Here is a 21,492-nt window from a genome sequence, read left to right as displayed (position 1 = left end):
CTTAAAACAATGGGGGAGGGGGCAATTCAATTTTGAAAGTTGTGAAAAATCGAAATCATAAAGACCATTGTGGACCATCTTTGAATATGTTAGAAGTTGGAATAAGGTTCATAGACTCTCACCTGGAAATTTTTCCGAACAGAAGTGTTAAAAAGGCAATTTTAGATGACCTTTGAGGACATGAAAAAGAAAGGGAGTTCAGGAGTTTTGTCCTGAATTTTTTTGAAAATTGATAAGGTCCTAAAAATAAAAGTTTAGACTATCTTTAATAATGTTTAGATGAATTCAGGGTCGCACTTAAAGAAAAATTTCTAAATTTAAAACCCTGAAAAGGCAAATTGTGATCTCTGATGATCTGAGAAAAGGGCATGGTTCAGAAATGGCAGCCCTAAAAGCGCAATTGTAAGCTATCTTTTGTTGATGTTAGGAAAAGGAATGTGGCTCAGAACTCTTCTCTGGAAAATTTTCAAAATTGAAGTCCTGTACATGCAAATGTCGGCCATCTTTGATGAGGTTAGAGAAAGGAATGTAGTAGGAAACCCTCCATGTATTCAGGAATGCCCACAGGGGGGGGGGGGGATTATGGCGCAAGTTGCGCTATCAAATTTGGGGGAGGAGGATTTTTTTTCCAGAAATGTTTTTTTTAAATTTAGAACATGAAATTTAATTTTGGAAAGAAAAAAATATTTAAACTCATTCAACAAGAACTAGATGCATTAATAATACTTTTTCCGCGTACTTTTCAGGGCCTTCGCCGTAGAGAGCATCCCTCCCCGTTTTTCAGAAGTGCGGCCGCCAATTTCATTTTAGCGATGCAACTAACGAAGAAAAAGGAAAACTCTTCGTTGTTTTAAAAAATTAAAATAGTAATTATAAATGAACAAAAGAAATAACAGTGACAAAAAGTATTTTTTTTCTGTCAAATTTGAATAGAAAATGTAATCTTAAAATACAATTCAGGAACATCCATGATTCTCTTTTATCAAAAGTATCTAAGTAAGGGCTGCAGAAATGTACACTTCAAACATGTTTTATTAACACAAAAAAAAAAAAACACAAAAAAAAAATCAGTACAGTACATTCTTTACTAGGCTGCAAAGTGCGTATGCCTGCCAAGTCGGAAACTATGGGCTCGGCTCGAATTCAAGTATTGTGCATAGAGTAAAAATTAGCATAATGGGATGGAGGACAGGCGACCAAACTAACATGTTGCACGCCTTGTCTCTCGGCGGCACTGGTTATATAAAACCATGCTTCATCGTTCTGCAATTAAAAAAAAAAATTAAAATACATAAATAAATAGGACAGCCCACAGGACAGGGGTTGCAGAAACATTCCCATATGATACTTTTTTTTTTATTTCATGAAAAATGTTGTCCTGAAAATCATTGCTAAGTGGAGAAAAATGTATTGGTCGCCGAAATAAATTTGAAATAGAGAGATAGAGGGAAAAAAAAACAGTTAAATGAAAAGAGAGATTCAAAGTATTATAATGAATACTCATACGAAAAGTTCTAAATGTTTGAATGTAAAAATCGTAAGTAAATCAAAGTTAGATGAAGAGATGCAGGTGGCATATTTAAAATAAAATGAAGTGGAATAGAGACCTATCGCAGAAAATCACCACATCCGTTCAAAATGTTAAAAGTCCTTTTTCTAAGGCCGCAAACACTTGTATTGCAAGAAAAACAAAAATATTAGGCGGGAAATTGAAAACTTTATTATGGAAAATCCAAGCAAATAATCGTGTTTGGCAAAGGAAAATTGGAAAAAAATATTACTACAATTCATTTATCAATTATTGAAACTTACAATGAAGATAGCAGGGACGTAGCCTAACTGAAAGGAAGAGTGGGTATCCAAACCCTTCTTTTTACGTTCCCAAAGCTGGCCTGTAAGTGAGTTTTTAAAACTTATGTTTTGAAAAAACGTTCTCAAACCCCATCCCTTACCCTAACGTCATTAAAGATGGCCTACACCTAAGTATTTAGGATTGCAATTTCGAAAAGCTGTGAGAGTGCTCCCAACGTAACCTCCGAGAAACGCCCTCTCAATTAATCTTTCATTATCATTCAAGGTCGAATAAATTTCGTCTTTTAGACTTTAATTTAAAAAAAAAAAAAACTTCCTGAGATGTCCCGAAACTGCCGTTCTCCAAATATTACCCGAAGATCCTCAAAAATTTCATTGTTAAAGCTTCAATTCAGAAAATTCTTCGGGGGAAATCTCCAAAACCTTCTACTCCTATAACAGTATTTAAAATCGTCTATGATTGCGTTAATTGTATTTTAATTTTGAAAATTTGCCAGGGGAGGACTCCGAATCTCTCCACCCATTAACATTACCAAAAATCTTCTAAAACTGCGGTTTCAACAAATCGAATTTTTTTCGAGAGAATGTACCCTCCCCCCTCTCTCTCGCCAACATCATCGAAATATGTCTTAAATCTCGCTTTTAGTGCTTCAATTACAAAATATTTCTGGTCTCGAACCCCTTCAAAACTCCCCCTTCCACCTTTTATCGAAGGTCGGCTTGAATTACGTTTTTGGAGCTTTAATTTCAAGAAACTCTGTGGTGCACTAAATTTTAACAAAAAAAGGTCTACAATTGCGTTTTTAAAACTTCAAAAAATTTCGGGAGGGGGACGCATCTCTCTTCCCCATAATATCACCATAGATCATCTAAAACTGCATTTTTCAAACTACAATTTTCAGATTTTTCCCGGGGGAGAGCCCCCAGACTCCCCCCCCCCTTAACGTGTCACAATCACAAATAATTCACAATTGGGAATGCGTGCTTGAAGTTTGCATTTTGAAAAATTATAGAACGATGACCCCGAGTCTCTTCCTCCATTAACATCACAATAGGTCGTGTAAAACTGTTTTTCAAATAACAATCTTGAAAATTCCCGGGTGTGAGCCCCGGACTCTCTCTTCTGAACATAATTAAATATAACGTACGATTGTGTTGAGAACTTAAATTTGGAAAAATTATCGGGAGAGGTTATTCTGGACCTCTTTTCCCCCTTCCTCCTAAACTTAAAATTTTCTCTAAAACTGCGTTTTTATGTCTTCAATTTCGAAATAATGCAAGAAGGTAGCCTTCCGACACCCCCTAATTCTAATTGAATATTATCCTTACGATTAAATTTATATTACTAGTACTAAGGTCTAGTAATATGACTATCCCTGCTAAACCAGAAGCCAAATCTTCTCTCTGCATATTGGAACATGTGTTTGAAACAATTAACAGGCCCGATAAAAGTGTACCCCCCCCCTCCCCATTTTTTTGACCTAGCGACGGCCCTGGTACTTCTCTCCTCAAATTTAATGACCGTGTCTCTTTTTCAATGAAGGAAACATCTCAGACGGCATGGAGTTGGTGTCCGTTTCAAAGCTGGATCAGACGATTTGATTTCTTTTCAATTTTTTATAAATTTTCTGGAAGTAGCACAATTCTGCATGATGAATGCGTGTGTAAAAAGGATGAGAGGGAGAGAAGTCAAAAATGTTTCATTGTTTGTAATAATTCTGACCAGTATGCTCTAGTCTTCCATTGATTCATTTGCACCTCACAATCGTTGAGAACTAGTTTTGAAGTTTGCGAAAAACATATTTTTTGTTCTTTCAATTGACAATTAATATATTTTCTTCATTAACGAGCTTGTGAAGAATTTCTCATTTCACTTTACTCCCATCTTCTCTACCATTTTTAAACTGATTGTTTCAATTTATCATTAGATGATTTTTATTAATATTTTCAGTGATGTTGGTTAGGTCAGTCTGTTCTTAAGGTGTTTGAATTATGTTTCGTAAATCATATTTACTTTCTTCTATGTATAGAAGGATATTTGATTCATTAAATTTCTCGAGTTCTGATTTTCGATGTGTGCTGAATAGCTGAATCCATTTTTGAGGATTTCCGAAACATATTTGCCACGGTGTGTCTGATCCATCTTTTTTGGATATGCAACTTCAATTTTGGAAAACTTCCAGGAGAGCGCCCCCCACTGTAGCGCCGAATAATACCCTCTTTATCATCAAGAGTCATCTAAAACTGCGTTTGTCGAACTGCAATTTTGAAAAATTTATAGGAGAGAGCCCCTGATTCCCCCCTCTTTCCTTAAGACGATCAAAGACAAGCCTAGAATTGCGTTTTTGGAATAACTAACATTATCCAGATCTATCAAAACTGCGTTTTTACAGCTACAAGTTCGAAAATTTAAGCGGAGCGCCCCTCTCTCTCCCTCCCTACTCTCGTCAACATTATTAAAAAATCGTGTTAAACTTGGTTTTCAGGGCTTCAATTTCGAGAAACTTCCGGGAAAGCTTCCGAAAACTCGTTTTTTTAACGTCACAAAGGTCAGCAACAATTGCGATTTTAGAGCTTCAATTTCAGAAAACTGCTTTTCCCCAAACCATAGATAGCGTTTTTAAGACTTAAATTTTGAAAATGTTCCTGGGCAAGCCCGAGGATCTCTTCTTCCCCTAACATTGCCACAGATAGTCTAAAACTGCGTTTTTAGAACTACAATTTTGGAAACAAAGGAAAGTCCTCTTTCACACAACGTTAAACTATCTGCAATCGCGCTTTTAAAGTTTCAATATTGAAAAATTACCCGAGAAGGGCACACCAAACTTTTTCTCCGCCAAACATCACCACAGATCGTCTAAAACTGTAGTTTTAAAACCACAATTTTGAAAATTTTCTGGAGGAGAAACCTCCGCACCCCCTATCTAAGTGACGATAAAATAAGATTCATATTGTATAGATTCATAGTGTATACATCTAGTAATGACTCCATCCCAAAAAAGAAAGTTGAATCCACTCTTTCTGTAATTGTTCATACGTTTGAAAAAAAAAAAAAAACGGGTGTAGCAAAATTCAGTGGTACCCAAAACTTGTTTACTCAAGATTCACGTTGCAAAATTTGGGAAGGCAAGGTGGTCAACAATCTAACAATATTTCAGTTCAAATGCTATTTGTTAGCGCTACGCCCCCCCCCCCCATGAATTTGACTGGAAATTACAGACTCTAAAAATTTATATTTAATCAGATTCGAAAGTGAAAAAAAAAAATTTTTTTTTTTTGGGGGGGGGGGGGAATTGCGCCATTGAGCTTGAGGGGGATGGGCACCCCCTGCATGTATTAAAAAAAAAAATTAAACTGAAGTCTAAAAATCTAAAACGCAATTTTATGTTATTTTTGAGGATGTTACAAAAAACAATGGTGTTCAGAACTTTTCACCATAAATTATAAATGCAATTGTAGGCAGGTATTTGATGACATTAAAGGAAGGGATGGGATTCATAAACTCTCTCCTAGAATTTTTCCAAAATTGAAGTGCTAAAAAACAATTGTAGAGTTTGGTACTCTCTCTATGAATTAATTTGAAATAAAAATTCATAAAATGAAATTGGAAGCCATCTTAGATGCAGCTAGGAGAGAAATTTGGTTTGAGATTCTCACTGAAAGCAGAGTTTAGTTTTGGGCAAAGTTTTGGATACTACGGTAAAAAACCCTGGTTTTTACCACGTTTATGCAAATTTGCATAAACGAGTTTTTATCAACACCATCATGGGACAACTAAATAGGTTCAGTAAAATTTGCAATAATCATGAAAATTCTAACAAGCAGATGTTCTGTTTCTTTCCTAATCTTTTTTATAATAACAAGTTCTCTTTAAGGTTCATTCAATACTACAGTCGAGTTTTTCAGAAAAAATAGCAGCAGTATCACTCCTAACCACTCCTGCGCATGGTTACGCAAATACCTTGTATGATAACTGCTTGCTCAAGTCCTGCATGGAACGCTTTCAGTTGGATGTCGGATTTTGTGGGACATGCAGACTGGCTTGATGATTCATTATATTTGGATTACAGAAAGACGATGTTATTTCCTGATACAGTCAATTCACGATAACTTGAATATTACTATAGCTCGAATTTTTTATTAAGTTCCAATCCCTTTGTTTTTAATTCCATGCTAATTATTTTCAATATTTCGAAGTTAACTTCCTTTAACTCGAAGTTTTTTCAAAGATGACTTGAAATTTATTTCGAAGGAACGAAAAAAAAAAGAAAGAAAAAAGTAATTCTATGAGACAAAAATTCCTTCACCTTCGTAAATCTTATGATATTGAAAGGAATCCAACGACAAAAAAAAGATAATGCAATGAAATATGGAATAGCTCCAAATTACCCTGTCGACGATATTAAAAGAAAAAGAGAAACTTCAGAAAACGGCATTAATTCATGAACCCGAATTTGAAACGAATGAAGATGTACACCTTTCCTCATGCAGAATCAGCTCTATTCAAGTAGTTCCAGCAGTATTGAAATCAAGACCATGCCATTCCTATAAGTGGGTCTTTGTTGCATGAGAAAGCAATGAATTTTGCTATATTATTGAACATAGAAAATATCTCCAAGTCAGTGCTGGATAGCTGGAGAAGTTCGAGACGAGATACAACTTCGTCATCAGAACACTTCATGGAAAAACTGCATACTGAATTTAAAAACTTTTAAGTTCTGTAATTTTGTCCGTTATGTGTACATATTAATTAAAATATTTGATGGTTTTTAACATTAAAATCTCGGAAACCGAAACAAGCGGTAAGTCGCACTTCCGATAACTCTAAGTTTTTCGTCAGTCCCATTAGATTCGAGTTATTGCGAATTGACTGTACTTCTATATATGCTGGAATTAGATGAATTTGAATTAGAATGAAAATAATATGTGGGAGCAGTGAGTTTTAAAGGCTTTTGTACATATTAATTGTTACCCTCCTTTTGCCTCGCAGGTATTGGTGGGGACTTTGCGATTCAACAAGTTGCTTTGAAACATTTTAATCAACTGATGCTTTTTTTACATTAATTACATTTAAATTGATATCAACTTGTCTTTTTTTTAAATTGTACTCTGAAATGTTTTAAAGAACAATTGTTCTATATTTACAGCACCTTTTGCATTATACTTTAACTAACTTTAGCTCTGTATCTGTTGCAATCTTTGTTTTATAAATGATATTATCTGGTTTACTTGCTGACTCGCGATGAGTTCTTACACCTTTGAGGCTCTGCTTAGGGTATGCTGCTCCTACTCACTGACGAAGAAGCAGATTATTTGTGCTTTGAATATTATGTTTATTTGTGATCTCTTTTTTGTTTTCATACCTACATTTTCTCACCTTTTTAATATATATATATATATATATATATATATATATATATATATATATATATATATATATATATTAGGGCTGGGTGATGTAGGAATCGTGATGCATCGCCAACCTTATGTCACGATGTTTAATTAATTTTTTTTTAAACTAAAACCTCCTTGTCTTAATTTAACAAAATATAATATACAAGACAAGGTATAACAATTGTGTATTATATTCCAGCACCAGAATTAAATTATTCATATTATAAAGCAGTGCTAAGAGTGCTAGACAGTGAAAAATATTAAGTTTTGAGATTACAATGAACCTGTTTTTTCCATTCAAAAGCTCTCATATTCTTGTGTTAAAAAAAAGGTTTCTTGTAACCAGTAGCAGGAGGGGGGGGGGGCATTGGGTGAAACCCAAAAAGGATTTCGTAGTTTGTAAAAAGTATAAATACTTTAGTTCTGAAAATTCCCACCAGTATATCTTAAATTATATTTAATTTAACAAAAATAGAGTACCCAATATTTCAGGGAGAAGGGGAAGTTACATATGGGGTTTAAGGCAAATTTTGCATATGAATTCAGTTTATATTTGTCTTCCAAACTTATGTTATGCCGCGAAAATAGGAATGAGTTATTTCTGAAAATTGTATCAATTTCATACAAAAACATTTTTTTTTTGGGGGGGTGGGGGGGAGACGCTTGAAACTACAAGTTATTGATTGATCACTTGCACTAGGAAGTCCACTTGCTTGTACCAAAAAATACATGTCTGCATTTTTTTTTGTTGCTATTTTGTTCTTTAAATTTTGAAAGTGACTTTATGATAAACTTAGTAATTAATCAATATGTATTTCATCAATAACTAAACACATTTGTGCATTCCTTACATATTTTGGGAGAATCTCTTAGCACTTTCATTGAGCCAGACACAGTGGTGGATTGACACACTGCTAATTAAACATTAGTATGAAAAAATAAGATCAAAACGGCAGCAACCCTAGACCGATCAGTACTGATGCATCGGTTCACAGAAAAATTCTAAACCGGTTCCACAATGTAAGATGCACTCCGATTTTTGGTGATGCACCAATGCATCATCCAGTCTTAATTTATATATACAAATTACACTAGTTTAAAAAAAAATGCCTTTTTTCATCATTAATTTATTACTCCTCAGATTTGAAAAGAATTTTCGTCAAAGCATCGTGTAAGACAATATTATGCGAAAATCATTAAAAAAATGTTAGGATTTTTTGCTTCTAAATATTATACGTTTAACAGCATTCCCTGCATTATCCTGCACTAGCAAAGTAAATTTCAGTTCCATTTTAAATGGAACTGAAATTATTTACTTTGCTAGAGCAGGGAATTACTTTTCGTAAAACTTTCAACTCCTGCAAAAGGAAGTTTTTATGTAATTGAGTCATTGGCTTTTTTTATGTCAACTACTTTTTAAATGAAAATCTGAGAGAAAAATAAGGTCAAACATTCTTTAAGTACAACTAATTAATATTTATATTCATGCATTACTAATACTGCAATAATCATATGATTTAGACTGACTTGGACAGTAAAAACCATCTGCACTGTCCAAAATCAGTTTCAGACGTCCAAAACCCAACCCTGATCAAGATACAAGCAAAAATTCATAAAAATTATATTTTCAAAATCCAGGAGGAACCTCCCCCCCCCTAATTGATAGCCCTAATGGGGGGTCTGACTGTATGTAGTCTTTGATGATGTTAAGAGGGGGATCACAAACTATTCTCCATAATTTTTCCAAAATTGAAAAACGTATCCAGGCAGTTTTTGACAACGTTGGGCAAACTAATCTGATTTAAGATGACTCTGGACAGGGTTCATTGATTTAAATCAGCTTGATTTAAATCAATTGATTTATAAAAAAAATCACTGATTTTAATCAAGTGATTTTTTATCAAAATCCTTAATTAAAATCAGTTTATTTTATTTTTATAAATTAATTTTGCATTTCTAGAATGTTTTGCTCTAACTTGAACTACACTGCATAATACAATCTTAACTTCAGCAGGTAAAACTACATTGATTCCTCTTGATGTGTGTAAAACAGATGTTCCTTCTTGCAGTATTGCTTTTACTCCAAAATTACAGTTCAATTCAGTATAGAACCAAATAAAAATTTTCAGTTTTTCTCATACACAATCATTGATACAATAGAGAAAAGTAATTGCTCAACATATTCTTTCACACTAAAACGTACACGAGGATGGAAACCATATTTTTAAGCAAAGCATAAACCAAAATCACTTCTTATCGAAGTATTATAACGTATATATAATCTTAAAAATGTATTGAATAGTTAGAGCACTTATCTTAGTTTGAAAAGTACGCTGAATAGATTCATTTAATGTGTAAAATATATTACGTTTATAAATGTAAAGTAATAAATATTTATAAATTTAATAAAAATAAAAAAGTCTGATTTAAATTTTAAAAAATCCAATTTAAGTTTAAAAAAATCTAGAACCCTGACTGGAATTTGTTTAGAATTCAAATCCTAAAGACGAAGCGGCAGGTGATCTTTGGTTAAAAATCATACATGTAAAGTGAAAGGATGGGTTGACAGACTGTGCCCCTGACTTTTTTCGAAGTCAAAATCCTAAAAATAAAATAGTAGGTCATCTTTAATGCTCCTTCCATAATTAAAAGTTTTAATTTATTTCTATACTTTACTTAATTTATTTTAACTTATTGACCTAGTAGTCATGCTAGTGTTTTCAAATGCTGCTAACTTTTTTTACGCCCAAAAACAAGGCATTAATTTTTAGCTTGCTAATATTGCCAAACTAAAATATTTTTTGATAGAAATTTGGACAATACATCAAACTCCCAATATTTTTGAAACTCCCATAGACTGTTCTGAAAACTACTGTTCTAATTAACATAATAGATGAATCAACAAAAGTTTTCTAACTAATCTAATATAGGCATACAATTATCAGACTCCTAAAATTACAGCATTGTATCAAAATTTTACATAGAAAAAACGGTTTCTCGTCATTAAAAATATTTACAGTGACACAGAAAATGCATTCATAGAACATAAAACATCCTGCATTACTTTTAATACCACATGAAAATATAATGTACCCTTTAACTGATGTAAAAGCTTGTGACAATCTTGAAAATGTTATGTAATACGAAATATTTAGAACCTGAAATATGGCACTAAAGACAAAATTTGAACTAGTATCGAAAACTGATTAAGAAAAAATATCTTACTTCGGGTACGTCGCACATCGAAATAAAAAGAAGGGTTGTAAACAGGTCTCTGCTTGTTAAATGTCACACGAATATGAAACTTGGGAAAACCAAGCAAAAATTTCTGCTAGATGAAGTTGAAGTTTTTTTTTTTTTTTGGAGGGGGTGCTAGATTATGGGTGCGTTCGACGAACCTCACCGGTTAACCAGTAAGTAACCGGTTACTTACCGCAGCGTTCTATGATCAACCGGTTACCTCACTGGTTGCCATTCTAAGCAGTTGATTGGTTGATTGGAGCACGTGATCATTAGTTGTCACGTGATTAACTAACCGGTCGCTCTCGGTCGTGCTCATCGAACGCAACCTATTTTAAAAGCATGCGCTTCTCAGTTCTTAATTTAAATATTTTTCATTTCATTTACATAAAATAAGGAAAAATGATTGCAATACTTAATCTATTGAGATTAAGGCTACGTTCGCCGACCTCGACCGGTAGCTACCGGCCGACAAACGAACGCAAGCTTAAACTTCTTCGCTTAAAAACTGCCATGTTTTGATTTATGTAACCACTAAAGAAGCAGCTTTTGGAACTTCAGTCAAAAAAACAAATAAAATAAAATTATAAAATACATGTAAATCACTTTTTAAAACTTCAACTTCTGCTCCTTAAGTTCATAAAGAGCACGAAAATTCCAGACCATTAGTTGGTTTGCAAGATTTGGCAGTTTATGAATTTATTCTTGTGTGTCTATCAAATAGTGTGCTAAAATCTGAAAATTTTCACCCTGTTTTTAATTTCATTTCTTTCAGTTTCTTTCATGAAGTCAACAAAAAATACAACTAAAGTTTTGGTAACAAGAGTTTATTTTATCATTTCTTTCTTTCAAAGTGATCAAGTTGACGACGGACGCTAAACATTTGGCAATTTTGGGAATGATAGCAACCATATATTTTTTTTTTTTTTGTTTTTATTTCGCAGAGATGAAGATGACTCGGCGCTCTTGTACAGTTCTTACTTTTGTTTACGTTAATCAGGAATTTATATTGAAAAGTCAGTTCTGCTTTTACTATTGTCAGGATTTCTAAACTTCCGCAGCAGAATGAGTAGATTTAAGGTCGTATCGATGTCATTTTGTTTGGATGTTTCAATGTTTCCGTCTGATATTATTCGTGACATTGAATCTTTCTACAAAAAGCCAAACTGTGTTATATCTCTGGAAGCCTATTTTGGAGATTCTTACATTTGTACTTTATGTGATGAAAATGTTGTGAGCAGAGTATTAACTGAAAATCAAGTCATGATTAAAAACAAATTATATCCGTACAAAATAGTAAAGACAAATGTGGTATGTATAAGAATAGAAAACTTACCTCAATATCTAAACAATGAAGATATTCACCGTCAAATACGTCAACATGGGAAACTTCTTATATTTGAACGCGATCAACGTACTTACACTGCTATAATTGAATTGCACAAAGATTTACCTTTAAAGCTGCAAATAAAGAATCATACGTGCGATGTCATTGAAGTGAAAAATTAAAATATTTCTCCAGTTCTGAATGTGTAAAACAGCATTATTTTCCGAAATATTTTTGAAAGCAGTTTCAGCCGATTGAATGAGTACAGTCTTTACTTCCTTGCATTTTGCAATGTTTCAGCCAAAATGCTGATATACTAAATGTCAAGAAGGAATCCAAAGAAGATTTTATTAATTTTAGTATTTACTTTTTTCCTCAATTATTATTCCTGAAAATTGAAACTTTTCAGTCTGAATTTTTTTTGTTTGTGAATGAGATAACATTTCTTCTGATTAATTCATCCCATTTCATACGATCACTATGTGGTATACAATCATAAAGTATGAAGACATAAACTTTTTTAAAAATTAATATTCAAAATCTTAAATTTTCGTTTTAAAATGTATTTGTGTGAAAATTATTTTTCTATGTGCTAATTATGTTCTGAATATTTAAATAAAATTTATATGAAAATTATAACTCTTCCTCAGAAAAGAGATTTTTTTTTTGTCTTTTGATTAATGTTTGCGTCATCCTTTCAGAATGCAGTTTAAAAAGAGAAATAAAAATTAAATTTCTAATTTAGTTCTTATTTTTCAAATATCCTGCATGTGTGTAGACCAGCGGCATTCTGGCAAAAGTCATGAGGTCTACAAAAAAATTTTTTATGAATCACTGCTATGAATTGAATCAGTGGACTTGACAATTAGTTATTTCATGGTGTAAACCAATGTCATTTAAAAGTTCCTAAAGAAAAAAAAAAACATTTCTGATGATTTGGGGTGGGTAAAGTGAATGATGCTATTTTTCGTAATGATTTGAAAGTTTAAAGTTGACAATATCTCAAAGCTGGACATTTACAGTTATTGACTTTTGCCTGAACGCTATAGATTTCAATGTCATTTGTATCAAAATAACATTTCTTCAAACATACCTATTCTTTAAACATAAAACAGAAAATGTTTTTATTAAAATAAGAATTAAACTTATAAATTAATATTTGTTTTAAAGATAGTTAAAATGTGGAAAAATATGATGATTTAGTTAGTGATTAAGTTATGATCAAAGGGCTTTTTTAAGGTATTTCTCAGTAGAAAATATTGTATCCATTTTATTATTTTTTTTATTGACAAACCAGTCGTTGCATTTGCTGCCTCACCAAATGATATGAAATTGTAAATTCAGCAAAGGAAAAAAAAAAGTTTTTTTCATCCTCAATATTTTGCTCGAAGATTGTTAAAGAAATTACAAGAAAATTATTTTGAGATCTTGATTCAAGTCATGTTTCTCGCAATCACGATTTGCAATAGGACCGTACTTGTCGGGTTTCTTGTTTCTACAACCTTATGACTTTTATCGCCACCATAATTTGAATCCAAGACGTCAAAATCCAAATGAATGCCAGGAGCTGGGTATTGTGTGCAGGATGCTGTTTTCATGTAAAAAGGAGCGTGTGAAGTCAAAAAGGTCATTTATAAATAATTCATTTCCAATGCACATGGAGGACGTCTGCATCAAATCAAAGGACGCAGACGTCGCACAACAATCAAGTGTAAACAATAAGCAATAAGTGATAGCTCATAAAACACCCTCCAAGAGAGTTATTAAAGTGAATGCTGCATTTTTAAAATAGCAAGTGATTGATTGCATTTTATATTTTATAAAATTAATCTTTATTTTCTAAATGAAGTTCAAAAGAAAAAGTTTATGAAGAATTTGTTAAAATTACTCATTTGTTAAGCCTCTGAACGGGCCCGGATCTACTTACCTGCATACCCCCAGTGCGGGGTACATTGTACTAAAGGTCCCCATGGTTCTCAGTGGCATAGAAATCCAAATCCAGTAGGCAGTTAAGGGCCCTGCTGATTTTTTGCGGGGGGGGGGGGGGGAAAGCAGCAAAATTTATAGATCTGGGCCTACCTTTAAAAATTTGACTAATACAGTAGAAGACCATTATAACGCACACCTTGGGACCAGAACTTTTACGTTAAACAGGTTTTCGCGTTATATAGGTCATTTCACAAATTTTGAAACTAATATTATTGTGCCAATATATATATATATATATATATATATATATATATATATATATATATATATATATATATATATATATATATATATATTAGCACTTCAGAATAAGTTCTATTTGCAATGAATATTAAAACATTAATTATACAACTACTCATTTGCAATTAAATATGCTTTACAATTAAAAAAAGTGAATTATCCTGCACTTCTGCTAGCTTCATAGTTTGCATAACAGCTGCATTTTCAAGAGCCATCTGATATTTTCTTTTTACTGTGAATATTAATTTTCATTTAAAAGTTTTGAATTAAGCTGGAAAGATGAAAAACTGTTTCAAAATTTAATTTTTCTTGCAATTTTTATGTTAGCAAGGCAAAACAAAGGGATTTTTTAAACTTAAAAAACCTATTTTTTACTTCTGAAAAGTTGTGCCGTTTATAGAGAATTGCATCATATAGGTCGGTGTTATAAAGGTATTCTACTGTACTTTCAAAATTACTGACTAATAATTTGAAATCTTTAGTGCAGACCCTGCCAGTAAAGTACCACGAAAAGGACAATCCGGTTTGCTTTCAATGTTTGCATTTTTAGTTCTTTAAAGCTTATTTTGTGTACCCTTTTGTGAAATAATTGTTGTAGGATGTTTTAACCTTTTCCTTTCATCTTAAATTTTTCAGTTGGTTATGTTACACCTATGTAGTTTTTCTTCATACAAGTATTTCACTCACAGACACTTGAGCTTCACATTGATAAAGAATAAAATAGGAACACATACGACTAAGATGACATGAGTATGAAACATTTCACTTCCTTTATTGCACAAACTAACGTATGCAAAATAATATTACAGGCCAGCTGAATAACATATACTAAAATAATAGTTGGCAATAGAACATGTTTCATAGCAATAACAAAAGTTCTGTACATAACCTAGATTACTACATTAATAAGACAAATGCACACTATATACAATCATTCAACCAAACAGATATATAACTCACAATAATGGAGTTTAGATCATCACAGAAATTTAATGTAAAACAATTCAAGTGAAATTTAGATAACAATTATAAGTGCTATGACAAGTTATGTTGTTCTAATGCCCTTTGGATCTATAAAAGACCAATCAATAAAAAAAATCATGTTTTTTTGACTGCCATTAGTATGTATAGAATGAGAGCAAAGAATTTTAATTCATTTGAAAACACATTACTTTTAAGAAAAAAAAACGACTTTTATTTATCATATTGCTCATAATGAAATATTTCTAGAAAGTATTTATTAATAAAATAATGTTTTTTTTTTGGATTGATAGTGTATTTCTGTCTGTCATTTTAATGGTTCAATTTGGATCAACTGGTTCATATCCTTATTACTTAATTCCTGGAAATGCTTTTGTGTATTATAGGAGTTTATCCAATAAAATGAATCATATTGAGAAATATTATATCAAATACTCCTTATCAAAAAAAATTGTGGTAGGTTTGCAATGCAACATTTTATTTTCTGGTATGTCTCAGATTTGACTGTCATGATTTGACTGATTATTTTCTGACCATGGGTTACTGATAATACCGGAAAAATAACTGCTTGAATGGCAAAAAAGAATAATTATCAGGTTTTGACTCGATATTAGAAAAATTTAACCCAGTTTTGCAAGAAAGTCTGTAAAGGTCTTTGCAGCTACTGGGCATTTTCCCTGGCCATCAAAGTATCCACAGTCACCACCTGACCCTCCGAAGTCTCGAGCTTGTACCAGACCACCTTTGTTCAGCATGCCTTTTACGGATGGAAGGCTGTAAGGAAAAAGAATTTCATTCATATTGATAAAAGTTACATGCATTGCCTTTCTTTTACTTGAAAAAGAAAAAATAATTATCTGTACTAGAATGTTGATAATGAATGCTTTCTTTGCATTTTCAGCTGTTTCTTCTTTATAAGGCATTATTCATGCTATTTAAAGGCATTTTTATTTAGTTATTTTTATTATTATTTAAACATTTTTAGGGTTTATATATATATGGATTTTTCCTTCAGTTTTGGTGGACGATTTTTAAAAGTATTTATAACCATTAGGCTAGTAAAAAATGTGTTGGCTTTCATACTTTTAAGCAAGTTTCAGGCCCTTTAACTGGAGAAAAGCATTGAAATATAACGTTTTGTAATGGAAACTTTAATTGTGCTGCACTAAAAATGTTGATACTGAATGGAGTTGTTCAAGATTAAAGAAATTGCTTCTGGACAATAGGTTTTCTTTTGATTTTCAGAGTATCAAAAAATCATAGATAATATCACGCAATTCTGATGGTCTAGGAGACTGACACTATAAATGTATTAATTCAGATTTACTCTACCAGGTATCTAATTAAATTCATTTTATCTATAAATTACATTATTACTTTAATTATTACTGTTTAAAAGATTTCTACCCGACTACATAATTTTACATCATATTTATAAATACTAGTTACGGTTTAACATAAAGAAAAAGACCCAGTAGTAGTAATTAACTACAAGTTTTCTAAAATCTGGTAAGTTGTTAATATGATTTTATATAATAGAACAGGCTTGAAATAACAAAATACATAAGAATCAGCAAAAAAGGTGATGCGCAATTCAGATCAAGTGTATGCCTTTTGGACATACAGGTGCTGGAAAACTTTTATGGTTCCAACTTGTAAAGCATGGCAAAAAATAAACTGGAAAACAATCACCACTAATTTTTCCTGCTTGAACTCTGAAAATCTCACAAAAGAACCCATTTTCTTTTGTTAAGGTTAAGTTCAGTTGGAGTTGGTTGGAAATACTTACGTGGGTTAGCAATGGTTTCAAGTACAAAACACGAGCATTTTCTTTTCTAAAATGGTTTCCCCATTCCCCGTCTAAAAGTCATTTAAAAAAAATAAATAATTTGTAGTTGTAAAATTGATTGAAACTCAACAAGGCTGTTCAGCATTAGATTCCCCCTCCCATTTTTACCATGCAAATAAATGATGATGTGCAAGGGCGTATCCAATTTATAAAGGGAAGTTTGGGCTGGACCACTTGCTCCCCTCCGCCTTTTGGAAACATAATATAATTACGTTGCTGACATAATATAATTTTGATGTTTTTTCCCCATAAAATGCATTGAATATACTCTTTGCCCCCTGGAAAGTTTGAACATCAGAGCCCTTGATGTTTTTCATGCTGTGTCACTTTGTATCGTCTCACCCTTCAGTGTATCGATAAAATAAGTACCATGCTTGCTTGGGAACTAAATCCTGGGTGTTCCACGTTTGGTTGACCACTTAACCGGAACATCAGAGCCCTGGGTCTCGTAAACTGAGATGGGCACAGTAGGGCTGTCGCGTAAATGAGTTAAGTTTTTTTACCTTGTATTACGTTGTCTGTATACAGGGGCGGAAACAGACTATTATTTGGGGGTTATGTCAAAGAATGTCCCCCCTCCCTCCCAAGAACGGTTTTTCAGATTGGATTGGAGCCTCTGCAGCGCCACCGCCCATCGGTCTCTACAGGCGCGTCTCCTCTGGTCTTGACCACTGTCCCCCGGAATCCGGTGGCGTGCATGGCCTACACACACGCGCGTTCATACACACTCTCACACTCACGCGCGAGCCTTTACACAAACACACGTCTTTACACACACTCACGCCTTTGTGGACACACGCAGGTCTACGCACACACACAAGCCTAGCCTACACATGCACGCACGCACGCCTACAGGATGGTCAGGCTTGAGTGGAGAGAAGCCGTTTCTAGAAACAATACCTCCAATGAGTAGGGTCCTGTCGAAACTCGTGATTGCGGAAAACATAATTTGAATTCAAAATTTCAGAATTCAAATTAGTTTTTTCTTTTTTTCTTTTATGTTTGTGAAGGATGAAAAGATAAAGTTTTTTTTCTTCATAGTGAGCTGTAATTTAAAATAGTTTCGTAAATTTTAAGCATCAAAAATCTCTTGTCTTACTTGAGAATATCTTCCACTACATCTGCTGGCGTAGTGGTTCCTCTGGAAGAATCCCTGCCTCTGGGTTTGCTTCTCCTTGCATTGCCCAGGGAGCAGAGAGCCACTTTCATGCAAGCCTCTCCATCAATGTTGAACTGACTCAATACACTGTTCATGTTGTGCAAGAAGTCGTCTGATCCTTGACCTACAAAATGGTAAAACTGAATGAACAGAATAAATAGCAGGATTAACAATTATTTCATACGAAATACCAAATGCAGTAACACCTCTAATGTTGACCATTTAAGATTTTTGACCTTTGTCAGAAAAAACGAGCTGATGTGTGCATCACATGACTTCCTTTTACTCCAATTTAATGTCATTTCCCCATTACTGGCAATTTTAACATGATTCAATAGTTTACTCTCTAAATATCACCAACAGTGGCCAAATTGAAACAGATTAAAAAAAGAAAGATCGCCAAATTTGTCGCCAAGTTGACTACAAAACTTGGCCACCAAAAGACTGGTGATATATCGCCAAGTGTCCACCAAGTTATAACATCACTTGAGTTTACATCGAAATTAACTATGACTTACCCACAAAAAGCGGCAAAAGACCCCTTTAGAAACACCCGAATGCAACCAAAAGGGGAGGTGCACAACGAGAGCCCACTAGAAGTCTACGTACCAAACTTCAACTTTCTAGGACTTACCGTTCTTGAATTATGCGACGCACATACATGCATACGTACATACAGACGTCACTTGTAATTAACTCGGGATTCGTCGTTATGGATATTTCGCGTGTCTATATGTCCTTAGGCACTTATATACGTGTGGTCGAGTCGAAAAAAAAACTCAATATTCATTCGGGGGTGAGTAAAATGGAAATTAAGGTCGATTTTTGAGGGAAAATTTTTTTGCGAATACAATACTTCCTTTTTTGTAAAAGGAAGTATAAAGAAAAGGAGAAAAAAAAAGTTTTTTTGTCATTACCCTCAATTATCAACCAATATCATCACCCTCTAAGTTGATCACTCAAGCAGTGCACATGTGGTCAACGTACGCAATTTTCACTGTGTTTCTTTATTTTCTCAATAGACTGCTTTTGTTGTCATTCAGATATCAATTTTAGTATGTTCAAACAACTTTCAAAACCACTTGGAATTTATTTTGAACGTACAACACAGATTTTCTTGTGGCATCACATTTATGCAAAAGCTAAAAGGCTTCACATACATAGAGGACGGGCCGTGGTAGCCCGATCGGTAGAGTGTCGGATTCGGGGCCGGAGGGTCCTGAGTTCGAACCTCGATGGTCGAAGATCCACCGTCGTCATTAAAGGGGACTGGGCGACGTTAAATATGCTCGTGGTCTCAATGTTCTCCAAGTGAAACGATACCTCTGGGAGTGCTAGCACCAGGAAGATATTAGCTCCTGGACTAGTTCTAAATTCTCAATAACTGTTCGATCCCGTGATGGTGCTGCCATCTATCGGTATATAAAATAATAGAGGCAAGGCACTTAGTATGCAGTCCTCGACATAAATACAGTTGTAGTCAGTTGTGACACGGAATCGGAATCGTACATAGAGGACTGCGTGCATAGCTCCTTGCCTCCGAACACACAGAGGAAAGATTTACAGCACAAGAGAGGGAAATAACACATAGGGCACTGGTGAGATTCGAATCCCCTACCTGAGGCATAGAAGACAAAGCTTCTACCACAGAAACGTGGAGGACCCTAGTAGCATCACATAAAGCAGGCTGTTCCGTTCTAATCGAGTCGCTTAATCTTAATAGCTACATTTTCTTATTGGGTTCGATAGTACAGCTCCAAGAATGCATTGTTAGGTTCTGCGCCAGATAAACAGGATGGTGTCACGTTATTTAATACACAATAGAATCGCAGAAATTCAGCACTCAACAATCCGAGCAAATCCTAGAAACTCGGCCCAGCGCCCGTTTAAGATATTGAGGGTCCTAGGCAGAGCCCGACTAACTAAAAGTGAGGCCCAAGGCCCACAATAATTTTGAGACCCCATGAAGGCTATTATTTTAAAAATGTGTGTATTTTTTTGTATAGCTATAATGCTATGTATAATTCTTTAAGTAATTTGCCGCCCCTTAGGAAGAGGGGGCCCGAGGCCCAGGCCTAGTAGGCCTATGCGGTAATCAGACCCTGGTCCTAGGCCAAATACTTTTTTGGGGCCACCTGTATTCAAACTTTATAATTTTAGCCCTTGGCTGAAACAGTTTTAGCCATAGATTAAAGTAATTTCAGCCATTTGGGGCCCTAAATATCGGGGACTCTAGGCCAGAGCTTGGTCGGCCTATTCAGTAATCAGCTCCTGACTCGGCAATATCTTGGCAAGACGAAAATACCTACACAAAGAACTTGTTGTGAGCGAATTCCCGGTAACACACAGAATTATCGAACTCGGGCTCTTCTCATTCCACATAAAGTTGAATTAATTTTCAGGGTTCTCGTAATGGGATTTGTTAAGTGAAGAGTATATGAGCTCCGCCTCCCGGTGGCATATACATGTTTTACTTTTGGAGGGGGTTAATTCAAAAAGTTTAGCCCTCCCGCGAATCCCATCCCTCAGCCCACCACACTTTTTTACAATCTGAAGTAAGTAGGGGCCTCCGTGGCTCTGCGGTAGAAGCTTCGTCTTCTAAGTCAGAGGTCGTGGGTTCAATTCCCGCCGGTGCCCTGGGTGTTATTTCCTTCTCTTGTGTTGTAAATCTTTTCTGTGTGCGTCCGGAGGCAAGGCGCCTGGCACGCAGTCCTGTATGTATGTGAAGTTGTTTAGCTCATAAATAAATAAATAAATAAAATAAGTAGTAAATTATGTCACTTCTCACATCTCCAACTAAACCGAGATGGTCTTGTTACCATTCTGGGGAGAGGTGGATTAGTTAAAAAAAAAAGTAAAGTAATTGAAGAGGTAAGCACCAGATCTTCAATTTTTTTGAAGTGGGGCAAAGATTTGAAACTTCCACGCTATTCATCTTCTTTTAATATTTTTGATAGAAAAAGGAAGGAATTCATGAAGCGTCAGTAGCGGGTTTACCGGTTTAGGAACCCGTCGCAATGAACTTAAGGGGGCTTTTAGAGGTGTATGAAACTACGGAAAATATTTTTCATATACTTTTTTGTTTTTCCTTTGTTGCTCCTGAGCCGAGAGTGCACCTCGGAGTTACTACATGGTAAATCCGTCATTGTAAAGCGTAAGAGGCAAGATTAGTTTAAATACTGAGAAATTCTTTATGAGAAATTTATTGTTTTAAAGGAGAGATATACAGATAGTAAAAGTAATTTTAAGTTGTCTTAATCATGTCAGTGAAAGAACGGAGTTGGGAGTATAAAAACACTCTTATCTTTCGTGGTAGTAGGAGCAGGAAAAGATAGATTGGGCTGCCCGGAAATTTTTTTCAAAACTGAAGTAAAAATTTGCAGCTTTTGGTGAAGGTAGGATTAGTTTGGGTTCCCTCCGGAAACGCAGGAACTTTTTCTCAAAATTGAAGTTAATTTTAAGCTATCTTAGAGATGACGTTAGGAGAATGGGGCTCTTTTG

At 34.2% G+C, this 21,492-nt stretch overlaps 2 protein-coding genes across 2 annotated transcripts in view; both read right to left on the bottom strand.

Annotated features, from left to right (window-relative positions):
- LOC129232274 (protein tyrosine phosphatase type IVA 3-like) overlaps positions 1-10,559 on the bottom strand; it is a 76,657-nt gene extending 66,098 nt beyond the window's left edge. Inside the window, exon 1 of the mRNA XM_054866468.1 lies at positions 10,432-10,559. The gene's annotated coding sequence lies outside the window, so the exon portion shown is untranslated. The remainder of the gene's footprint in view (positions 1-10,431) is intronic.
- Positions 10,560-15,603: 5,044 nt separating this feature from the next.
- LOC129235233 (uncharacterized) overlaps positions 15,604-21,492 on the bottom strand; it is a 32,554-nt gene continuing 26,665 nt past the window's right edge. The window contains exons 4-5 of the mRNA XM_054868943.1: positions 17,932-18,115; positions 15,604-15,757 (exon numbers count right to left, since the gene is read on the bottom strand). Coding sequence (XP_054724918.1) covers positions 15,604-15,757; positions 17,932-18,115 — 338 coding nt within the window. The remainder of the gene's footprint in view (positions 15,758-17,931; positions 18,116-21,492) is intronic.

Source organism: Uloborus diversus, chromosome 1, assembly GCF_026930045.1.
Source record: "Uloborus diversus isolate 005 chromosome 1, Udiv.v.3.1, whole genome shotgun sequence".
Classification (NCBI taxonomy): Eukaryota; Metazoa; Arthropoda; class Arachnida; order Araneae; family Uloboridae; genus Uloborus; species Uloborus diversus.
Note: the sequence above shows the minus strand (reverse complement) of the source record. Positions and strands in the feature narration are given on the sequence as shown.